We start from the raw sequence: 19,020 nt of genomic DNA, 5'->3' as shown, positions 1-19,020 counted from the left end.
AGGACGAAATTTTGGTACTGTACCATACTCGATTGTCACATATTTTTACAAATGGAAGAAAATTTCCGGGTGCACCACTCAGTCAGTCATAGTTTTTCCGACGTTTTTTAATGTTACCATTGATGTTAATGCATTTAAGAGTGTCACGGAGTTTATGAAGAGAATTGTGTCGGAGATGTTTAATTTTGTAATAAATTATGAACTTATGTAACTCAGAGAGCCTCAGATTTGCATTATCTTTATTGTTAAAATGTAATATCTAATAAACTTCTGTTATATTCATTACACGATATTTCTTTACTTATGTTACGATCGAACGTTAAAATATTCTATATTTTGCAATGGAAATTAAATTAAAAATACTTTGAATTACACGAAACAGTATATAATTAGCATTTTGTTATTATTTATTATACTTCTGAATGAGTTTCCTCAAGGTTTGAAGATAATGATGAAACACAAAACAAAAGCCTAAATTAGATATCGACGATAAGTATGAGTAAGTTAGATAACGCGTATCAGGAATTCTATATATAATACCAACTAGAAATGTGGATACAATTAATAGAAAAAACGTAATGAGATTAATTTTCAAGCTTCTATATCTATTTAGTTAATACAAATACAACTATTTAATTTACATTCCAAACGCCACTAAGTTTTTTCAGTTTCGAAAGAAACTACGAATAAAACTTAAACTAAAAAAGAAAGAAGCAGAAAAAAGAAATTGAGCAATCTCTCTTTTACCAAAGTTATATTTACCAAATGTATATCTTACGATTGGTCACAATTGATACTTTTTTCGTTAATTATTTGAAGATTTATTTCAAAGGAATCTTTAGACGAAAGAAATATACCTATGAACGTAATATCTTTAGGAATTATTCGAAAAGGAGACGTTGAATCGATTCATAGAGACGCCCTATTCCCATTTGGCGTCGCAGCAGGAAGACTATAGTCGCTTATACTTGTAAATTGCAACATTGACTAAACCCTAAAGACTACAGAACGGCGCCAGAGGTTTTCTCCTCACAAACATCTCGCCGTTCAACACGAATACCGAGATTACTATGCATTCTATCAACTGTTTACTTTCGAAATCATGCGCCTGATAGAAGTCATAAAAGTATTTTAATTCTTTGTCGTGTACCTTGTGAAACCTGGCTGCGGTTACAGCTTCCAAAGATTTACGAAAAATCTGCTTTTTCATCGAGATTAAACATTACAACAAACGTTATTTAACAGAGATAGGAAAGAAAAGAATTGATAATGATGGATAAGAGATCGAGATTAGATTAAGATGGAAAAACACTAACGAAAGAAAGAATCAATTAGATTCGACGGTGGCCTAAGACCTAACAAACGCGATAAAAATCACGATAACAGCGAATACGGAAGGTAGCTTGGTGGCAAATACGATTGTTTAATCGTGAGTCGAGATAAAACGTCAAGCAATGGCATTTTGTAGACGAAATTCGTCCGTGATCGCGATGAAGACGATCACGCGGGATACATGATCGTTTTGAGTTCAGAGAATTCCTTCAGTGTAGAGAATTCGTCTGTCAAGTGTCGAAGAGAAGGAGAGTTGGCGCGATCAGAAACCTAACTAACTTTCTAACTAAATTCCTAACTTCGTTTGAGAAAGAAGAATCGGCCAGGGAGGATCGTCGAACGTAAACAGAGAGTGCACGTTCCTCGCTAATGGCAAGGAGAAAATCGAAGTTCCATAGGTTTCGCAACTGACGAGGATAGAAGGTATTGGTCGTGAAGCGAATTTGCAGGAGAAAAATTTGCAGAAGACGAATATGGAATAATTTTAACGGATAGAGTCACCTTGTCAAAGTATTCGGAATTTTGTTGTTGAAGATTTTGTTCAGGTGTTGTTTCGTCGCATAAGCTGTTGTTTCGATTAAATTAGAAAGAAAATTGGAATATTGTCGAAGGAATAATATGAGGATGACAGAGGAAAAGGATCTGAACGAAGTATTGTGCGTGAATAATTTGGTGAAGGTAGTAAATGGCAATGAAAAGAACAACAGTAATCCACTGGAAACGAAAGTGTACAAGAGACGATGGCTGATGTTGGGTTTGTTTATTCTGTACACGGGAATGAGCAACTTTCAGTGGATTCAATATTCTATAATCAGCAACATAGTTAGCAGGTATTTGAACTTGTGTTATTCAGGAATCGAATTATGATAATTTGTACGTGACTCGTTATTTTATACCGTAAATTGTTTCATTACTGGTAATCTTTGTTTGGTAATAATGTTCGATATATCGAATAATACTTATATGAGTAAATAGATTCACTTAGAAATATATATTTACTCGTTGAAATATTGTATTAGCATTTATTGAGATATTTATCGATAAATGCTGCTAATTTTTCGAGCAACACGTACGTTCAAAAACAGTGATAATCAATTTTGTAAATGTCTCAAATCTTGTTTATTTAAAAACCTCAAAAAATGCAAACAGACCACATACGAGAAATATAAATACAAACACGGTGGAATGACTCCTTGTTTTTTGCGTATCAGAAGACAAAGATAACATTAATTCCGACAATTGCGTTAATTATTCCAAAACATGTGAAAATATCTGTGAATCATCGTTGAATTTATATTCTGAAATCATCGGTATAATAATAATTTTAAATTACTTTTCGGTTGAATTTTTAAAAAACTCATTGAATTATAAGTAATATATAATAAGAGAAAAATTGAAAATTTTTTAGAATTCAATGAACTATAATTACAAGTAATACTCGTGAGAAGGAATATTAGAGATTTGAATAAACACGTTTCTCAGGTACTATGGCGTTTCTTCGTTGACTGTCGATTGGACAGCAATGACGTTCATGGGCTATTACGTGATTTTCATTTTTCCTGCTACATATATGGTGGATCGAGTCGGATTTAGATGGACTAACATTATAGGCTGCGGTGCTACCTGTCTTGGTTCGTGGATCAAAGTTTTGTCCGTCAGTCCTGACAGATTTTACGTCACCTTCATTGGACAGTCTCTAGTTGCTTCTACACAGGTTAGAAATCAATTTTAAAATATTGGCGGTGTTATTTAGTATTCTATACTTTATAGGAGATAAATCATTGTGTGAAATATAGAACGCTAAATAAAATGAGATACTTCAAAAATATTCCAATTCATTGATGCCACAATTCAGAATTTAAATGTTTGCTATTATGAAACTGAATTGAATTTTTCAAGGTAAAGTAAATAAAAATTAACAAAGATTGATAAAAGCAATGAGAAATTTATTAATATTGAATTTGTTTGTAAAAATATGTTTTCAAGCCATCCTCAAATTCGAAAGGTTCGAAGCTAAGAACTTTGCTCACGCGTCGCTGTAAGTAGTATGGTATGGTTCGTGTCAGACTGATCTAGTTAAAAGTTGTATAAAACAAAATAAGCGATGCAATAAATCAATCCTAATCAACGAGCATAATACACAACTTGGAACGCGATCGATTATACTTACGGCAATTATTATTATTTCGCACACACTATAATCTGTTTACACCTGTAATTTTCGACCAAAATAATTAAAAACAAGTTTCCACATTGTCGGAAGATTATATTTACAAATTTGACGACGTTGCGTTTGTGAAAATCGCGTGAGTTATAAACTCAGGTACGTGAAGCAAATTCTGAAAACGTGTCATAAATTTTTGTTAATGCAAGGCATTACAAGTCTAGTCGAACTTTATGTACCAGGCCTTAACCCCGAAACACTATCTCGTAGAAAGATTTATGCTCGTTCAGTGACTGCATTTCAAGCTTAATGAAACCTTTGTAATTTGTAACTTCTGTTTCGGAATACATTGTAATTTCAATGTCTACAGAAAACTTGTTCTCGTTCAAAAAAAAAAAAAAAAAAAAAACAAAAAGGAAAAGGAAAATCCAGTTCGAGTTTCGAAATTCTATGGAAGAATACAACTTACAATTTTATCATTTTGAATAGAACAAAACTTGTTTATAAAAGTATCGTAAGAATTTTTGCCTGTGTGTCTATGCTGTAATTATGATTTTTAAAATTTTGCTGGTCCGTATTATATTACTGAAATAACAGTTTTTCAAATGAAACTTAAATAATTATTAAAATTGCTTTTAATAATTCAAAATGTTTTCTGGGAAATGATTCTTTTCAAAAAATATAATAAATAAATAACAGTATTTCACAACAATCCATATAAAATATAGAATACAACGTAACAACTACATCTGACAATTGAATATTTTTCAACTACAACTTAAAAATTTGTATATTCAAATAAGCACGGCATATGAAATATTTAGATAAGCATTTAAATATACTTTAATGATATACAATATAATTTTATATCGCATTTTTTTCGTATCAGACGATAATTCTAACATTACCTGGACGTCTGGCAGCTCAATGGTTTGCCGCCAATGAACTTTCCACAGCTACGTCATTAAGCATTTTTGGTACCCAGATGGGGATAGCCTTAAGTTTCTTAATTACACCGATAATCGTGAAGAATCATGAAAATCTCGACGATATTGGCACGAGCTTGTCGCACCTTTTCTGGACCGTAGCTATCATCATGACGATTGCGTTCATATTAGTTATAACGTGTAAGCAATTTCTTTTCACTTTTCAATGAACATTAATAAAATTTAGTAACAATTCCTAAGTATATCGTGAATTAAAGAATTTTTTTTAAATCAGAAAAAATTGTCGAAGGTAGTATACACAAAGGAAAATTGCAAAAAATCAAAAATTATATTTAACAATTTAATTACTAAATATTATATCGTTCAGTCTCGAACATCTGATATCTAAAAAGAAAAATATTACTTCATACAGTATTCGAGGACGATCCAAAATTACCGCCGAGCAAAACACGGGCTCTACAAAAGTTAAATCGAATGGAACTTGAAGAAAATATTATGCAACCCATTAAGAGATTGTTCAGAAACAAAAGTTACTTGATTCTCTGCAATTCGTACGGTTTGAGCATCGGTGTGTTGAACGTCGTAGGAACATTACTAAATCAAATATATCTCGCACACTTCGAGGTGAGCCGATCAACAAAGAAATTGTTTCCCATAGATATTTCTAATTTTTCGATTTCAGGAGATTCGAATTCTAGGGAGAACCTGAATATGCTCACGTTACACACGTCGATTATACAGGTCTAATTATGAAACGTTGAACATTTTGCAGCACGGTGAGGAAGACGCGGGTAAAATCGGTTTGGCCATGATCATTACAGGAATGATAGGTGCTGTCACTTTTGGAGTGATTCTCGATAAGACACATAAATACAAGTAAGAAAATTTTATTCAAATTTCTTCGTCTATCTTTCGAAGATTATCACGTAGATTCTCCCTCTATCTTTGCAGCTCCATTTTCTTTTGCATGAATTTTATTCTATTGTTTCTATCTTTGACGCTTATTAGCAAACAGAAATACCGTGTCAGATGATCCATCTTTTCCATTTAACTCATCTGTTATAATTCAGTCTTTAGTAATTCAACAGTTCAAGCTCTAACACTTTCGTGATTGAGTACATTTTGATTGTTGGCGAAAATTTCGTTATCGATTATTAAGAACGAGAAATAGCAATTTTCTTTCGGAAAAAATAGTATGCACAGGAGCGTGTAAGTGTGAAAAAATTAGTATACCAGTAAGTTAAATTTCAGATAATAAATTGAAAGATCATTGAAAGATAGAATGATAAAAGCAAAGAAAATTCTTCCAGATCGTTTAATTTTTTAATCTAATGGCATCTTCTATAATTTATCGATTGGAACTCTATCGCCAAGATACAATATCCGATTATAAACGATTTTTTCCGAGATATAAAAAATATTCTGCGTATCATATAGAAGAGTATAAGTGTGCCTGAAATGCGTGTGTATGTGTATATCCAACAGAATTCGCTATTTCTAAATCCAACATAGTACTCTAAATGTATTCATTTTGTGAAAAATGGATCAACCTGGACAGTGTTAAATCAAATTCCTGATATATCGTACGTTTCTGTCGGTGTTCATATTTTTTAACATGTACCTCGCCAACGTGTGTCTCTCTTTTTTTAATATTTTATAACAAAACTGGACATATGTACTTTCAGGGAAACAACCGTAATCGTGTATTTTCTCGCACTGTGTGGACAGCTATTCTTTTCTACGTTCATGTGGCTCGAAATGAAATGGATGGTATACCTATCGGCTATTTTTCTCGGGTACTGTATACACGTGCACACACCACGTTTTATTAACATCAGATCATTTCAATTAACAACTTCATGTTCAAATACCTATAGAAAACTACGTCGTTAATCGCGTTGTTAATTACCTTGTTAATTACTTTACGCAGAAACACGAAGTTCCTTCGATCTTTCAGTTATCTCGTAGTCGATGAAATGAAGCATAGTTCAACCTCATTCGATTTATTTAACTACAGGAGGATATTATCGGTTTCGTGCTTATCGTATTGAAGCTTCTCAACTTGCAAAATAAATAAATTCCAATTAAAATATGCTAGGATGTCCCTTTAATTATCAAAAAGTTATCTCACGTCTGTCAGAAAGGAAAAATTTTGTCATACTTTGCCGCAGCTCTTGAATCGTCGTTACCGCGTCAAAATTCGTAGCACCGACCATCGTTCAAATTTTCTTTCACCTTTCTCTGTTTCTTTTTTTTTTTATTATTATTATTAAAAATCGACTATAACGACAGAATTGAATAAAAATCAGAATACGTCAGTCATCTGTCTGATCATCATCGAAATATACGACAGGAATATCAAATTCTTTTTCAAACTTCCTATCGTCTCTTTACTTGAACTATGGCTTTTACGGCAGTACCATAAATCGTGACAGTGATCATCATCGAAATTTTCTTCCACGATTCACCGTGCAACTCATTCACTCGAAATTGATTCTAGTGCAACTCTAAAGTGCAATTACCTACTTTCTGTAGGTACTTCCTAGTCGGTTACGTAGCCTTAGGATACGAAATGTGCGCGGAATACACGTACCCAGAGTCCGAGGAGATAACGGCGGGAATTTTGAACGTGGCTAATAACGTTTACGGAATTGTTCTCATTCTGATAATGGGCCGATTGCTGGAAGTATACGGAGATATTCCGGTGCACGTGGGACTTTGTACGGCGCTGCTCGTCGGTTTCATCATGACCGTGTTGACGAAGGACGTGCAAAGGCGTCAGGATGCCAGAAAAGGCGTGCATTACGTAGGAGTTAAACAAAGTGAGAAAAACAACGAGTGCAATGGACGCGAGAAAAAATAATTGGATCGTAATGATTTCTAATATCGACGTAAATTTACATTTAATCCTTTCCTGGATTATTCTCGTGTAATATGTATAGTTCTGTTTTCCTACGTTTTTATATACAGACAACACCGAGACGTAGACGTGTCAAGAGATGCTCGAGTGAGATACGTTTTGTGAATTAATGCGTGATTGTACGGAAATTTGAAGAGAAGATAAGATAATAAACTATAATTAGCAATTATAAGTGACTGTATCGAAAGAAAGCAGCAGTGAGTAATAAGATAAAAATTCAAATAAATAATAATAAACACGAACGAATGTACTACAGTAGTAGATGTTCTTAATCTAATTTAATTCGTGTATCGAAATAAACTTCCGATTATAAACAAAATTTAGGGTGTATAGAATATTAATTTAAAATAATTTGTACTATAAAGTAATTTATTATTGATCCTTATAATAAAAAACAACGGAGCGGTCTGATAACACAAATATTTGTTCGATTTATATTCTGAATTCAATTTTAATTCCATACTCCATATTCATCAGAGGAAATACAAACACGATAAACCTACGATTAAAAAAAATACTACGAGAATCCGTTCTAATTGATCCGTGAATCGTCACAAAAAGACGCTCGGTGCTAGAAATGAAATTGTTTAATCTTCTGCAAGCAACGTTTGCAGTGGACTGAAATTTAATAAACGTCTGCTGGTCTGCTGAAGAACGCTAAACATTTTTCAATTTAAATTTACATTGCCGCGGATTTACATTGCCGCGCGAATGTCTTTAAGATTAGGATGCTTCCTTGTTTTGGCAAACTTTAACTGTATAATAGAAATTATTTAAATCGTACAACTTTATTCCTATTTATCCTATTACGTGCATTTAAAAACATATGTTCAATATCGAGCGAGTTCATTAAAGTAGAATATTTAGAATAAAAATAAAAATAAAAATACAAAAGAATGAATCCAGGTCGTTCGATATTAATATGTACTATTGAAAAACTTCTAGAATAAACTGGATGAAGAAATAGAAAAAGTATCGAATAATCTCAGCTATACCTACTTCCTATTTAGAATTTTCATTGAATGTATTAATTAGATTTGTGTGTATTACTGTTTATTTATCAACCCAACTGTTAGAACAAAAGAATAACCGCGAACGTTGCTAAAAATCGCAGAATAAAATATTGTCTTGCAATCATTCTTCTATGAAAATAATAAACTAAAATACATGGAATAAGCCATTCTCACAGGGGAAACATATATCATACGCTGATAAAGTCTGCATCGTTCACAAAACACTTTGCGAGGTAAATAACAAGTAATATAATAAATAACAAACAACCAACGGATTAGAAAAGTGGAAATTTAAAGAAGAAATTTCTCGATACGGAGGAAGAAAATGAATGGATTGGCGAAGAGACAGGTACGAAGAGGCTGGACTTTTATCGACAAGGAATATTCATTCTTGTTTTCAGGTAAAAGGCACCAGGGACCAGGCCTGAGTGTGTAGTGTGCACTGCGTCTGACAAGTGACATGACGCGTGCACCACTTGTTACTCGACCAGAATACTTGATATACTCGATCAGAGAACAAAAGTACCCAATGCGGAGTATTATATTTTGCGCTTTCGATCAAACTGGCACTTCTATCTGTCGGGCGCAGAACGTTACGTAGATTTCATCTTGACGCTCGGGCTAGACATTATTCATTCTTCGTTTATTTTTACTATGGCCGCGCGAAGAATTATCGAGATCCAGCGAGAAAAGAAGGACATCTTCTATCGCGAATCAATATTATCGTTTCGAAAATATTTTTACGACCGATACCATGCAATTTACCTTCGAGTAAATGTACAAGATTTTTCACGAATATTTACTTACTTATTACTGAATAAATAAATATTTAACTTGCAAGTACAGTATATTTCTTCTTTTTAAAATTATTTATTTGGAGTTGCATCCACCTCTGAGGATCGTTAGCGACTACAGTTGTACGCAATTGCGTTTCATAGGCTTCTATGAAGATCTATGAAATTTCGTACTAATATTACGGCGATCGATATCTTTGAAATATTCAAAACAGTAACAAAAACGTATATTTAATCTGAAAACCTAATGAAAAGACAATTTAATAACTCAAAGACTGATTAACAGCATATTGAACTACCTTGCGATAGAAAACGGGAAACACTTAAATTTCACTTGAAGAATTTATCGAGACATATTTGATACGTGACTATGGTTTATTTATTTAAACGACGAACAACGATTTCGAAATTAGTTTCTATAAACGGATCGTCATTCTGTATAAACTCTAATTACGATGGTGAAACAACATTCTGTTGGAATCGAGTTTCGGTGTTCGTTAAAATGACGAAAGGTGAATATTGCAAAATTCCATACAGGGAAACTGAGATCATCGTTGCAACATTCAAACAGGAAACATTCCCATTTAATTCAACGCAGATAAAATATCGTCGTTAATATAATGAAGTAGAACCTGCATACACTTTTTCTGCGAATTTATTAGAAAAGACTAACCTAACGTAACGAACATTGTGATCAATAATACAAGTGATACCTTAAATATCTTTTTACTGTTCCACATTAACGTAACATATGGTTCCCTTTTAATTAAACTGCTGATGAAAGTAATTAATTATAGCACTGAATTTCACGACTTTTCGATATACCGCCCATGAATTAACATTGATAAATCTAGAGAAATTCACGAACAGATTCATGTAAATACTATAAAAGAACTTCCATTTTTACAGAACTGACGGAACAAAATAAAAATAGTTTCACAATTGGAATGAAAGCTTATAGGATACTTGTAGGATACTTTGCCTTGCATATTTTGTATGTTACGTTCATTCTCTACGTTTTCATACATTGAAATTTCCCGTAAACGAATAAAAGTGCGCAGTCCAGTTAAGTTTAAGGTGTAGGTTAAATTTAAGATGTTGGTTCAGTTTCATATGCCAAGATCCACGGTATTGAAACTGACACTATTATATCAAATAATTATCAAAGGTAACCTGTCAACGGGTTAAAAAGTTGTTAATCGTTCGTTATAAAAGTTTGATCCTCGATGTTGATTTTTTTATGTCTCGACAATTAGACACAATTTTCCGGAATGATCGGATATTGTAGGAAAAGGTCGTAAAATCTTTCGCTCTCTTCTAAGCAGACGGCAGCCGATGTCAAACACATCCGCTGAAAAAGATATTGATCTATTGACAGCACAAACGCGTTCAAATAGGAGAGTCGGGCCTCCGCCGTATCCGTCGAGATTGCGATTATCACAAAGGGACTTATGGATTATCGATAACGGGCGAGAATGAAAAGCGGAAACGACAGGTCACCACAAATGGACTCGAGTGGACGCGATTGGAAGGTAGATCGATAGATTCCATTTAATTCATTTGAGCACGGCGCTTCGTCAACGAAGATAAATGGAAAATTTCGTATAAATATTCTATCCTAGTCTACGAAGCAGCTCGTGAATATTGGCTCGTTCATTTGCTTCCACGTAACATGGCTAATAACCACCATCGTATATCTATATCTCTTCGAGGTGTACGATAAAAATTTATTTTCTACTAGAACGTGATTTTTACTTGTCATTTGTTGATATTTAATTCTTCCACTGGCGAGCAGTTTATCGAAATGTACTTGGTCGCGAAATGAAACGAAGATGAGAAACTCGACAAAAAATCTTATCGAAAATTACCCGATCGACCTAACAAAAATATTCCAAAATCCTTTGGTAAAACGCACGAAAAATACGAAACATACGAGAAATACAAAACCAGAGAGAGTAGAAAATAAATCCGTCAGTTCTGCAAGCGACTCGCTATCCTCGAGACTAGTTAACTGAAAAGAATTACCGGAACGCTAGCGAAAACCCTGCTGTCTGGCTACTATAGAAAAGTCGAACTTATTCTCTGGATGTTGCACACAGGATTCTTCGCAGGCATCGGGCAGCCGGCAGGTTCTAAGCGATCCGCAGCCGGAATCCAGATCGGAATCGGGTGAGCTTCACTGTCAATCCGATAATTAACTTGCATGCCACGTTTTTCGAGCGGCGAGTCCGATCGAATTCGTACGCGTAAGAGCACCGGGACGACGTCCGACCTGATCTTGCGAATTCATAATGGATCCCGCATTCCGAGCACGTGTACCGCTCACGTAAGCCGTGACAAAATTATGTACTACAACGGCTGCTTTCGCCGGTGCGTTTTAAATCGATCCCGACTGGACCAAGGAGGAAATTACCTATCGCTGAGATACTCACGCTTCGTACCGAAACTTCCTACAGAATAGCGATAACCGTTTTACAAATAACAGTGTGTTCTATGAATATAATAGTTCTCTGATGGGAGAGGAACGTTGGTTTCCGAAGATTTACACAGTGTCCCGTGAGAATATTTGAACGCTTTCCACAGAATGTTTTTGAGTATGACTAAAAGAAGTATTTGCATACTATTATTTATCATGACGCTTGCATACTAATTAGTTAGGTTCAAGTATATTAAATTTCATATCATTTAGTAGTACTTTCATATTACTTCATTATATTGTAATAGATTTGAAACTCCGCTCTATAAGTATGCTTACAACGTTATCATTAAAACTGTGCATACGAGGATTAATTTTAATCTATTTGATTTACTTTGCATTTCTTTTTCTTTTTTTTTTTTTTTTTTTTTTATTATTAACTCTGCATTTTGAGTTTAAACGCGTAGAGATAGTAAAATACCTTCTTTTTTCTTTTAGTTTGTGTACAGAGTAAAAATAAAATGAAACGGAATATAAAGGAATAAGGTAAAATTTAGGGGAATTCTAAGTAGAATTAAAGAAATTCTAATCTATTTTCCAAGAATATTCCAGAATCACAACTTTCTAATAAAAATAGCGTGATCACGTTAGAGGCATAACATGTTAATATCGTCATTATTTAAAACACATATCTATCACTCATCGTCGACTAAGTAAATTCGTTGAAATCTACAAAAAATTGGCAAAAAGCATCGCAAGAAAGTCATGTAGCCATCGTGATACTTCTTACGAATGAATGACCATTCATGACACGTAATATAGGTCTGGCGTATAGTTACGAAACGGTGAGCAATAACCAATGAAATCGTTTCGTATTCACGGTGCTTGGACGCCATCTCATAAACGTGTGGTCGCATATAAAGACGGATGAAAGACACGGGCAAAAGCCAGTCAAAATTTTCCAAGTGGAGTTAACAGTGTTTTTGGCCAGCAATAATGTGGAGAACGGTAACGAGACAATGGATTTATTATGCACGCGAGGAACGATTAACCATTAATCGTCTTTTGATCTCATTGAACGTTCGAGCCGATCGCGTATTTACACTTCGCGTCATTAATCCTTTACAACAACGCGGTGACTTGACATTTGCATATCGATTAACCATATACGTATTTTTGAAGTCCTTTTTTATAATTTATAGCTTTGTCATTGTGCCATCTATTCGTCAACAGTGATTAATGATTTCGGAATTATTACTTTTATTGGGATGGAAAAGCGTAGGAAATCGTAATCTGTTGTCATGTGAATACAGAAAAAATCAAGTTGTAAAGGAAATTAATGGAATGAAACGATTTTTATGAGGTGGTAAAGTAACACTTTTGTAATATTTTTTATAATTCAGCTAAATATTTCTCTTTTCTTTTGAAAGAATAAAATCAATATAACAGTGAGTTTATTTCGATCTAAAGAAATAGAAGAGTACGATCGTTTAGGTTTTCCCTGACGAATTTTCTAATTCGATTATATTGATCGAAATCGAGTATAAGGTTTGAAAAGCGTAAGTTGTGTAGTAAGTAAGAAATAAATTTTATACTTTCGATAGAACGTACGTAATTCTGATAAGAGGAGAGTAATCTTCTGAATATTTTTATAATTCTCAGAACACACCGGTTTTTACGCTGTAACATTAAATCTCTGCCTTAACAGCAATACAAAAGTTTTTACGGACAAGATGATCTTTATTTATGAGCAAACTGAAATATGCTGTTTTATATACGCATACATAAATCAATAGTACTCTTCGATTCGAAAACTGAATGTATGAATACATAAATTTATAAAACCTATAAATTGAAATATAAAATATGAACTCGATGGAACTCGATAAAAACGTCTTAATAAGATCATTGAGAAAAGAGGACCTGATTCATTTACATTACACTGTTCGTTAAAAAACTAATAGTTTAAAACTTTAACGAGTCGTAAGGATTATTGAAAAGAATGGAAAATGTAAAGTAAAACTAAAATTAATTTTTTCAATAAGCAACGAATACCTATTATACTAATATAAAAAAATATCACGATAAACCACACACTTCCATTCTCGCTTTTATAGTTACGAACAAACTAATCGAAACCGTTGAATCGAATAATAAATTCGCATCACATTTTATATTCGCTAAACAAATCCAGATACATATACCTTAACATTTCACAAAAAGAACAGCTCTAACATTCTGCAAAATGTTATGAAAATACATACATCAGCGAAAGAAGGACAAACTTATTGCTCGATGCAATATTTTCGCAAACATTAAAACACCCGCGCAAGCCAGGAAAAACTATCTACCGACTCTGTAACCTTTTATTTCTCCTAATCATGGAACACTGGAGGCACCCCAATCAATTTAGACAATCACGATCGAACGAAACCATCGTTCCAAACTCGTTTGGTGATAACAATGGCCGTCTGCCAGTAACGTTTCCTTCGTTCCGTATTTCAGAACGCGGCCACCGAAAGGACAGCAGGAAAAGCACGCGACAGCTAAGCCATTAATTGCTTTTCCATTTTCCAGCTGACCCTCGTGCTTCTCTGTATCGGACTAGCAACGTCAGATTTATCGCCATATAAACCAAGGGGATGGCGTCCTAATGGTCAACGCTTTAATCCCACCAACAATCGATTGCATGCGTATTACGGGCCCCCTGGATTACCAGCCTATGAACCTCCGTACTCGACAAGCCACCCCCCAATTTTCACCACCACCACCACCACTACCACCACCGTACCGCCGACAACAACCACGACGACGATGAAAACCACAACGACCCCGCGAACCAGAGAGCCAACGACGCCCTCTACCATTCCGGAGGAAGATTTCGATACGAATCCAGCTCTGGCCATCGCTAATTCCTTCGCCTTTAATCGACCTGTTTACATCTACAATACATTCCCCTTCTTACCTGGGCACGTATTGGTCAAATGAATGATTACGTAGCATCGTTTGTAACTTATCAGTGGATTGTTCTACGATAACGAGAATAACGAATGTACGAATTGTTGGTTCGCTATATAGTACAATAGAGTAACACTATTGAGAAGCGTACATTTGTCCGGGAATAGATTTGAAATGGAATTGAAATTATTGTTAATAATTAGTTACTCGATCATTCAACAATGAAAGTATTCGTTTTCGACCATTTAAAGAGGCAACGAACAATTTTTCAGAACTCTGACGTTGTTATTAAAAATAGCGTGACTTTGTAGTTTTTTATTGGACGATTATGACACTACTATCCTAATAAGCGGTTCACTTTTAAAGTCGATTTCTGCGGATATCTCAATTTGCAATTTGACTCCTTTAACGAACCGATCGCAAGATCACAACAAGAACACATTCGAGGAATTATTATCTTATATGTATACATTAATATTCCGCTTGCTTTTTTCATATCAAATGATTAGATATTTGTCAAACATCGTAGGTAATAATCAAATTAAAACAAGGTGTAGATCGTAGACTATGGGAAGTGTTGTTCCTAATGGTTAGAGATAAGAATATCGTTTTGGGCGATCGTAGTAGTAAACGTAGGTTGGTGCATATAAACTATTATTCCTTTTTTATACTGGATTTTAAGTTAAATGGGATGTAAGCTTTTTTTATTCGGTAAAGTAAACCGTGTTTTTAATTAAAGTGATTTATTATATTTTGTTTTAATCAACCGACAATTACATCGTTTCCTTATCCTTCTTCATAGACTCTGTTCATTTCGGAACAGTTTCCGTAAGATAATAAAAAAAAAAAATACCAAAATGTTAACTACACAAGATATGGATGACTGGAATATTAAATTTTGATTTTCATAATTCTTCTGACACCTATAATGTCTATCGCAATGCAACAAGATTAATTTCTACTTATTTACTATGCGAGTTGTTCAGTCTGACGCAAACGTCTACTAGAGAGAATTAATCAGAATATAGTTCTACTTTCGCTAATCAATTCTATATACACATCCTTGGATGATTGTAAAACTAAGCACGTATTAAAAATCCTTGAATAATCTCTAATAAAAAAAACGAAATGTAAGGTAAAACAAGGACAAAAGAAAGCTACAAAAGATGAATATCTCTTTCCTGAAGCTACTACGCTCATAATCAAACAATTATGGTTCTAATGGAACTTCCAGACTATCACTAACGTGTATTATTCAAACTAAGCTATTATGCTTCGCGTTTGTATGTTTTCTCTGGCGAAGATAGAAAAGAAAACAGAGTGAAGTAAAGAAGAATAAAGAGAATTGTAGAATATCAAAGGGAATAAATAGTAAAGAGAGGAACGACAGAGATTAATATGAATAAATTATGAAAATCTTTGATCCCTACTTAGTAAATGCATTATTAAGGCTATCTATAATACAGATTTTACCTTAAACACGGCATATTTGGCATTAGTATACGAGATCTGCGTATCGAGATCGATGGCAAAATGAGAATTTGAGCGATAGAATCGTGAAAAGCCCTTTAACGATGAATGTGAATGGCGTAACGACGATAGAATCTATTTTCTTCGCTGATACATTTCGTGATATTACTTTAGTTTTGAACTTTAATTTTTAGCTCAAAGAAGGAACACAAAATGCGTCTTTCATCTATTAATATCGTTAAAATATTGGATTTGTTTCTTTCATCCTATTATCATAATTATCGAATCATACAGAATTAATAATAGTAGTAAAATAATAAATAAATAACAAGTTGCCAATATATTTACATCTAAAAAATGTTGTTTTATTCGTTCATCATATCTTTAACGATTAGGTATTAGTTCCTAAATTTCAGATTAAATTACAAAATTGTAACCAATTACAATACCTTTTTTTTTATAAATTGACGAAGTTCTGGCTATGGAGGATTAAGTGAACTTTTGAAAACTCGATCGTTTCTTTTTTCATACCATCTTTCTTATCTTTTCTTATATGCACCAACTTAAAGTTCTCTTTTACTGAGTTTTGTATAGTCGTCAACCATAAACAATAGACACATAGCGTATAACATGTATGATACGTTGAAATCACAATGAATTCAAAGAAGATTGTGGAATTGAATGTTCTTAATTCTCTAAACTCTCCGATATTCATATAACTAAAGAGAGAAAAATGATAAGCTCTCAATAATCGTCGATTTAAATAAAACCATTAATATGTCACCACAATGTACATCACTTTCTGATTCAGGTCGAAATTGTATCTAGCGTACAATGCGAGCGGATTTAGAGCGTGCTGATTTATCGTTGTTCCAAATATACGTCGAAAGCGCCAGTGTTCTGAATTGTGGTTTATCCGAAGAAATAGTCGCGCGTGTAATTTCGAATTTAATGTATCTGGCTGACGACGTATCTGAAAAAGATCGATATAAATAGAAATTAGCTAGGAAAAAAGGGGAATAAACTGTATGTCGATATCCTATGCAGAAAACCCTGTCCCTTTCGCACTTGTTCTATACAAAAGGAAATTGAAAGGTATGAACGCGAGATAAAAGGATCAACAGCGATTAAACTGTAGTTGCAGTAAACTTTCACTTCGCCTAATGCGTCACGCTCCCTGTAAATTTAGGCAATTAAATTGGGAATTTAGACGACTCGAATCCGTGGCACGAATAACGATTCGTTTCACGTTGCATCGTCGATAACAGCAACGCCGAATAAAAACGGCAACGATGCGTTGAAAACAGAGAGAATCGACGTCGTGTCGTTTAAACAGAACGTAGGAAGCTTTGAATGCAAATTAAATGGCATCGCGGTACAGATTTTAATTTCAATACTAATTCCCCCAGAAATTTTCATTGGGAAAATATTTCTGTTTTATTTTGTGGCATCCAACAGTACAAAGAGTAGATAAAGTTAATTGATTATATCTGATTAATATCTAATTAAAGTGTTTTTACCTTCAGTATCTTTGATATCGTATTATTATTTTTTTTCTTTTTTGCCTAATACCATGGACGATATTTATCGGTTATTTTGAAATTGGAAGCAATGAAAATTGTTTCCTCTATTGGAAAAATTCTCGAGTACACATAATAGGCAATAATAAGCAAAAATAACGAAGGAAGCTTCGAAAGGATCAGAAACATCGAGAGAGAGGGCCGGGATGAATAAAAAGAAAGTGAATGGAAATGAGAGGCCGTGAAATCTGGGAAAGATCAAGAAAAGATGAAAAAATGAAGGAAAGTAAGGGAATCAAGGTAAAAATAGACCAAAAGACACGAAAGAGTATCTGTAAAAGGTAAAAAGGATTAAAGAAAATTAAGAAACGTATATAGAAAATTGCGGGATATTAAAAGAAACTGAGGGAACTTAAATATAAGCAAAAAATACTACGGAGGATTTGAAACGGTTGAAGGAAAGAAGATAGCAGGAGACTAAATAAGATTGTAAAAACCTGATAAAACTGTACGAAGCTAAAAGAGGTATTGGAAAGAACAACAAATACCGAAGAGAAATAAAACATGGGAAAATATGATACTCTTTATGTGGCAGAAATAAAATTTATTTTATTGCAACGGAAATCTTTGTCAATAATTTTAGTTAGATTTTTTTCAAATTCGAACAAATATATTATTACTATATACTAGATACTACTGGAATAGTATAAGTAATTTAACTCAAAGTTAAAAGGATTAACAAAGTCAACACGAAATTGAAAAATGTTAACGAAGACTTTACTTTGACGTTCATTTTAAGAGCTATTCTGTAAAAATGAAACGCCTAATCGATAGTTCGTGGAACGTTTCAATTCATCATCCTTAATTAATAAATTAAATATCACTTATTAAAAAATATATCAACATCTTTTATTTCAAATCTTCTACAAAATGTTTCATAAATGAATTTTCCTTGGAATTCTTTTAAAAAGTACGACAGAGCGAAAAACTAGAAAAATCGTGTAAAAACATTAAAAAAATTAAATAAGTTTGAATTGATTAACAAAAATTAAGCAATAAGAATGAATAAAATCTTTGATATATCTTTCACTCGTTTTTCGTTAAATCTTTATCAGCCCGACATAGAACCACGTCACACCTAAAAATCGAAAATGCATCCTGAAGGAGTAACCACCTAATACATTTCCAGGAAAACAGACCGGCATGCGGCAGTTACATTTATTCTTACGCGAAAGAATACAATGATCTGACAGTTTTCTGAAAAGACGGAAATAGCACATCGTATATCCTCCTAGCAAGGAGTATATATAAAATGTAGCAGAATCGACGTACTGTACACTATTCTCTTCCTACACGCTATAACATTTTGCTGTATATTTGAAGAAACAACATTCTTCGTGAAAACGAAATCTCTTCATGGTAAGAAAAGAAAAAGAATTGTAGATGAACGTAAAAGATACAGCAAATTAACTCGTTAATCGTGAAA

General features: G+C 33.6%; 2 protein-coding genes across 5 annotated transcripts in view; one reads left to right on the top strand and one right to left on the bottom strand.

The window, feature by feature from the left end:
- Positions 1 to 19,020, bottom strand: part of kar (monocarboxylate transporter 10-like protein kar) — a 179,220-nt gene that overhangs the window by 133,972 nt on the left and 26,228 nt on the right. Inside the window, exon 9 of one of the 4 annotated variants that reach the window (XM_069109837.1) lies at positions 16,760 to 16,987. The exons of the other annotated variants lie outside the window; for them this stretch is intronic. Within the exon in view, the coding sequence (XP_068965938.1) occupies positions 16,839 to 16,987 (149 nt within the window). The 3' untranslated portion in view covers positions 16,760 to 16,838. Of the gene's footprint in view, positions 1 to 16,759; positions 16,988 to 19,020 lie in introns of those variants that run through there. 4 annotated transcript variants of the gene reach the window in all.
- LOC138178034 (choline/ethanolamine transporter FLVCR2) lies at positions 1,457 to 7,621 on the top strand. Its single transcript, XM_069109436.1, has 8 exons — positions 1,457 to 1,755; positions 1,867 to 2,162; positions 2,815 to 3,046; positions 4,386 to 4,623; positions 4,856 to 5,067; positions 5,216 to 5,319; positions 6,129 to 6,239; positions 6,979 to 7,621. The coding sequence occupies exons 2-8, from the start codon at positions 1,951 to 1,953 to the stop codon at positions 7,304 to 7,306; spliced, it is 1,437 nt and encodes a 478-aa protein (XP_068965537.1). The 5' UTR covers positions 1,457 to 1,755; positions 1,867 to 1,950; the 3' UTR covers positions 7,307 to 7,621.

The sequence above is a fragment of the Bombus flavifrons genome, chromosome 3, assembly GCF_040668555.2.
Source record: "Bombus flavifrons isolate JBK064 chromosome 3, iyBomFlav1_principal, whole genome shotgun sequence".
In the NCBI taxonomy this organism is placed as follows: Eukaryota; Metazoa; Arthropoda; class Insecta; order Hymenoptera; family Apidae; genus Bombus; species Bombus flavifrons.
This window is presented reverse-complemented; position numbering and strand designations above follow the sequence as displayed.

What these genes read in the sequence shown, in the direction of transcription:
- LOC138178034 (XM_069109436.1), top strand. Translation starts at nt 1,951, where the DNA reads ATGAGGATGACAGAGGAAAAGGATCTGAACGAAGTATTGTGCGTGAAT. An exon ending in TATATCTCGCACACTTCGAG is followed by an intron (nt 5,068 to 5,215) that starts GTGAGCCGATCA and finishes AACATTTTGCAG; the next exon opens with CACGGTGAGGAAGACGCGGG. An exon ending in GATAAGACACATAAATACAA is followed by an intron (nt 5,320 to 6,128) that starts GTAAGAAAATTT and finishes ATGTACTTTCAG; the next exon opens with GGAAACAACCGTAATCGTGT.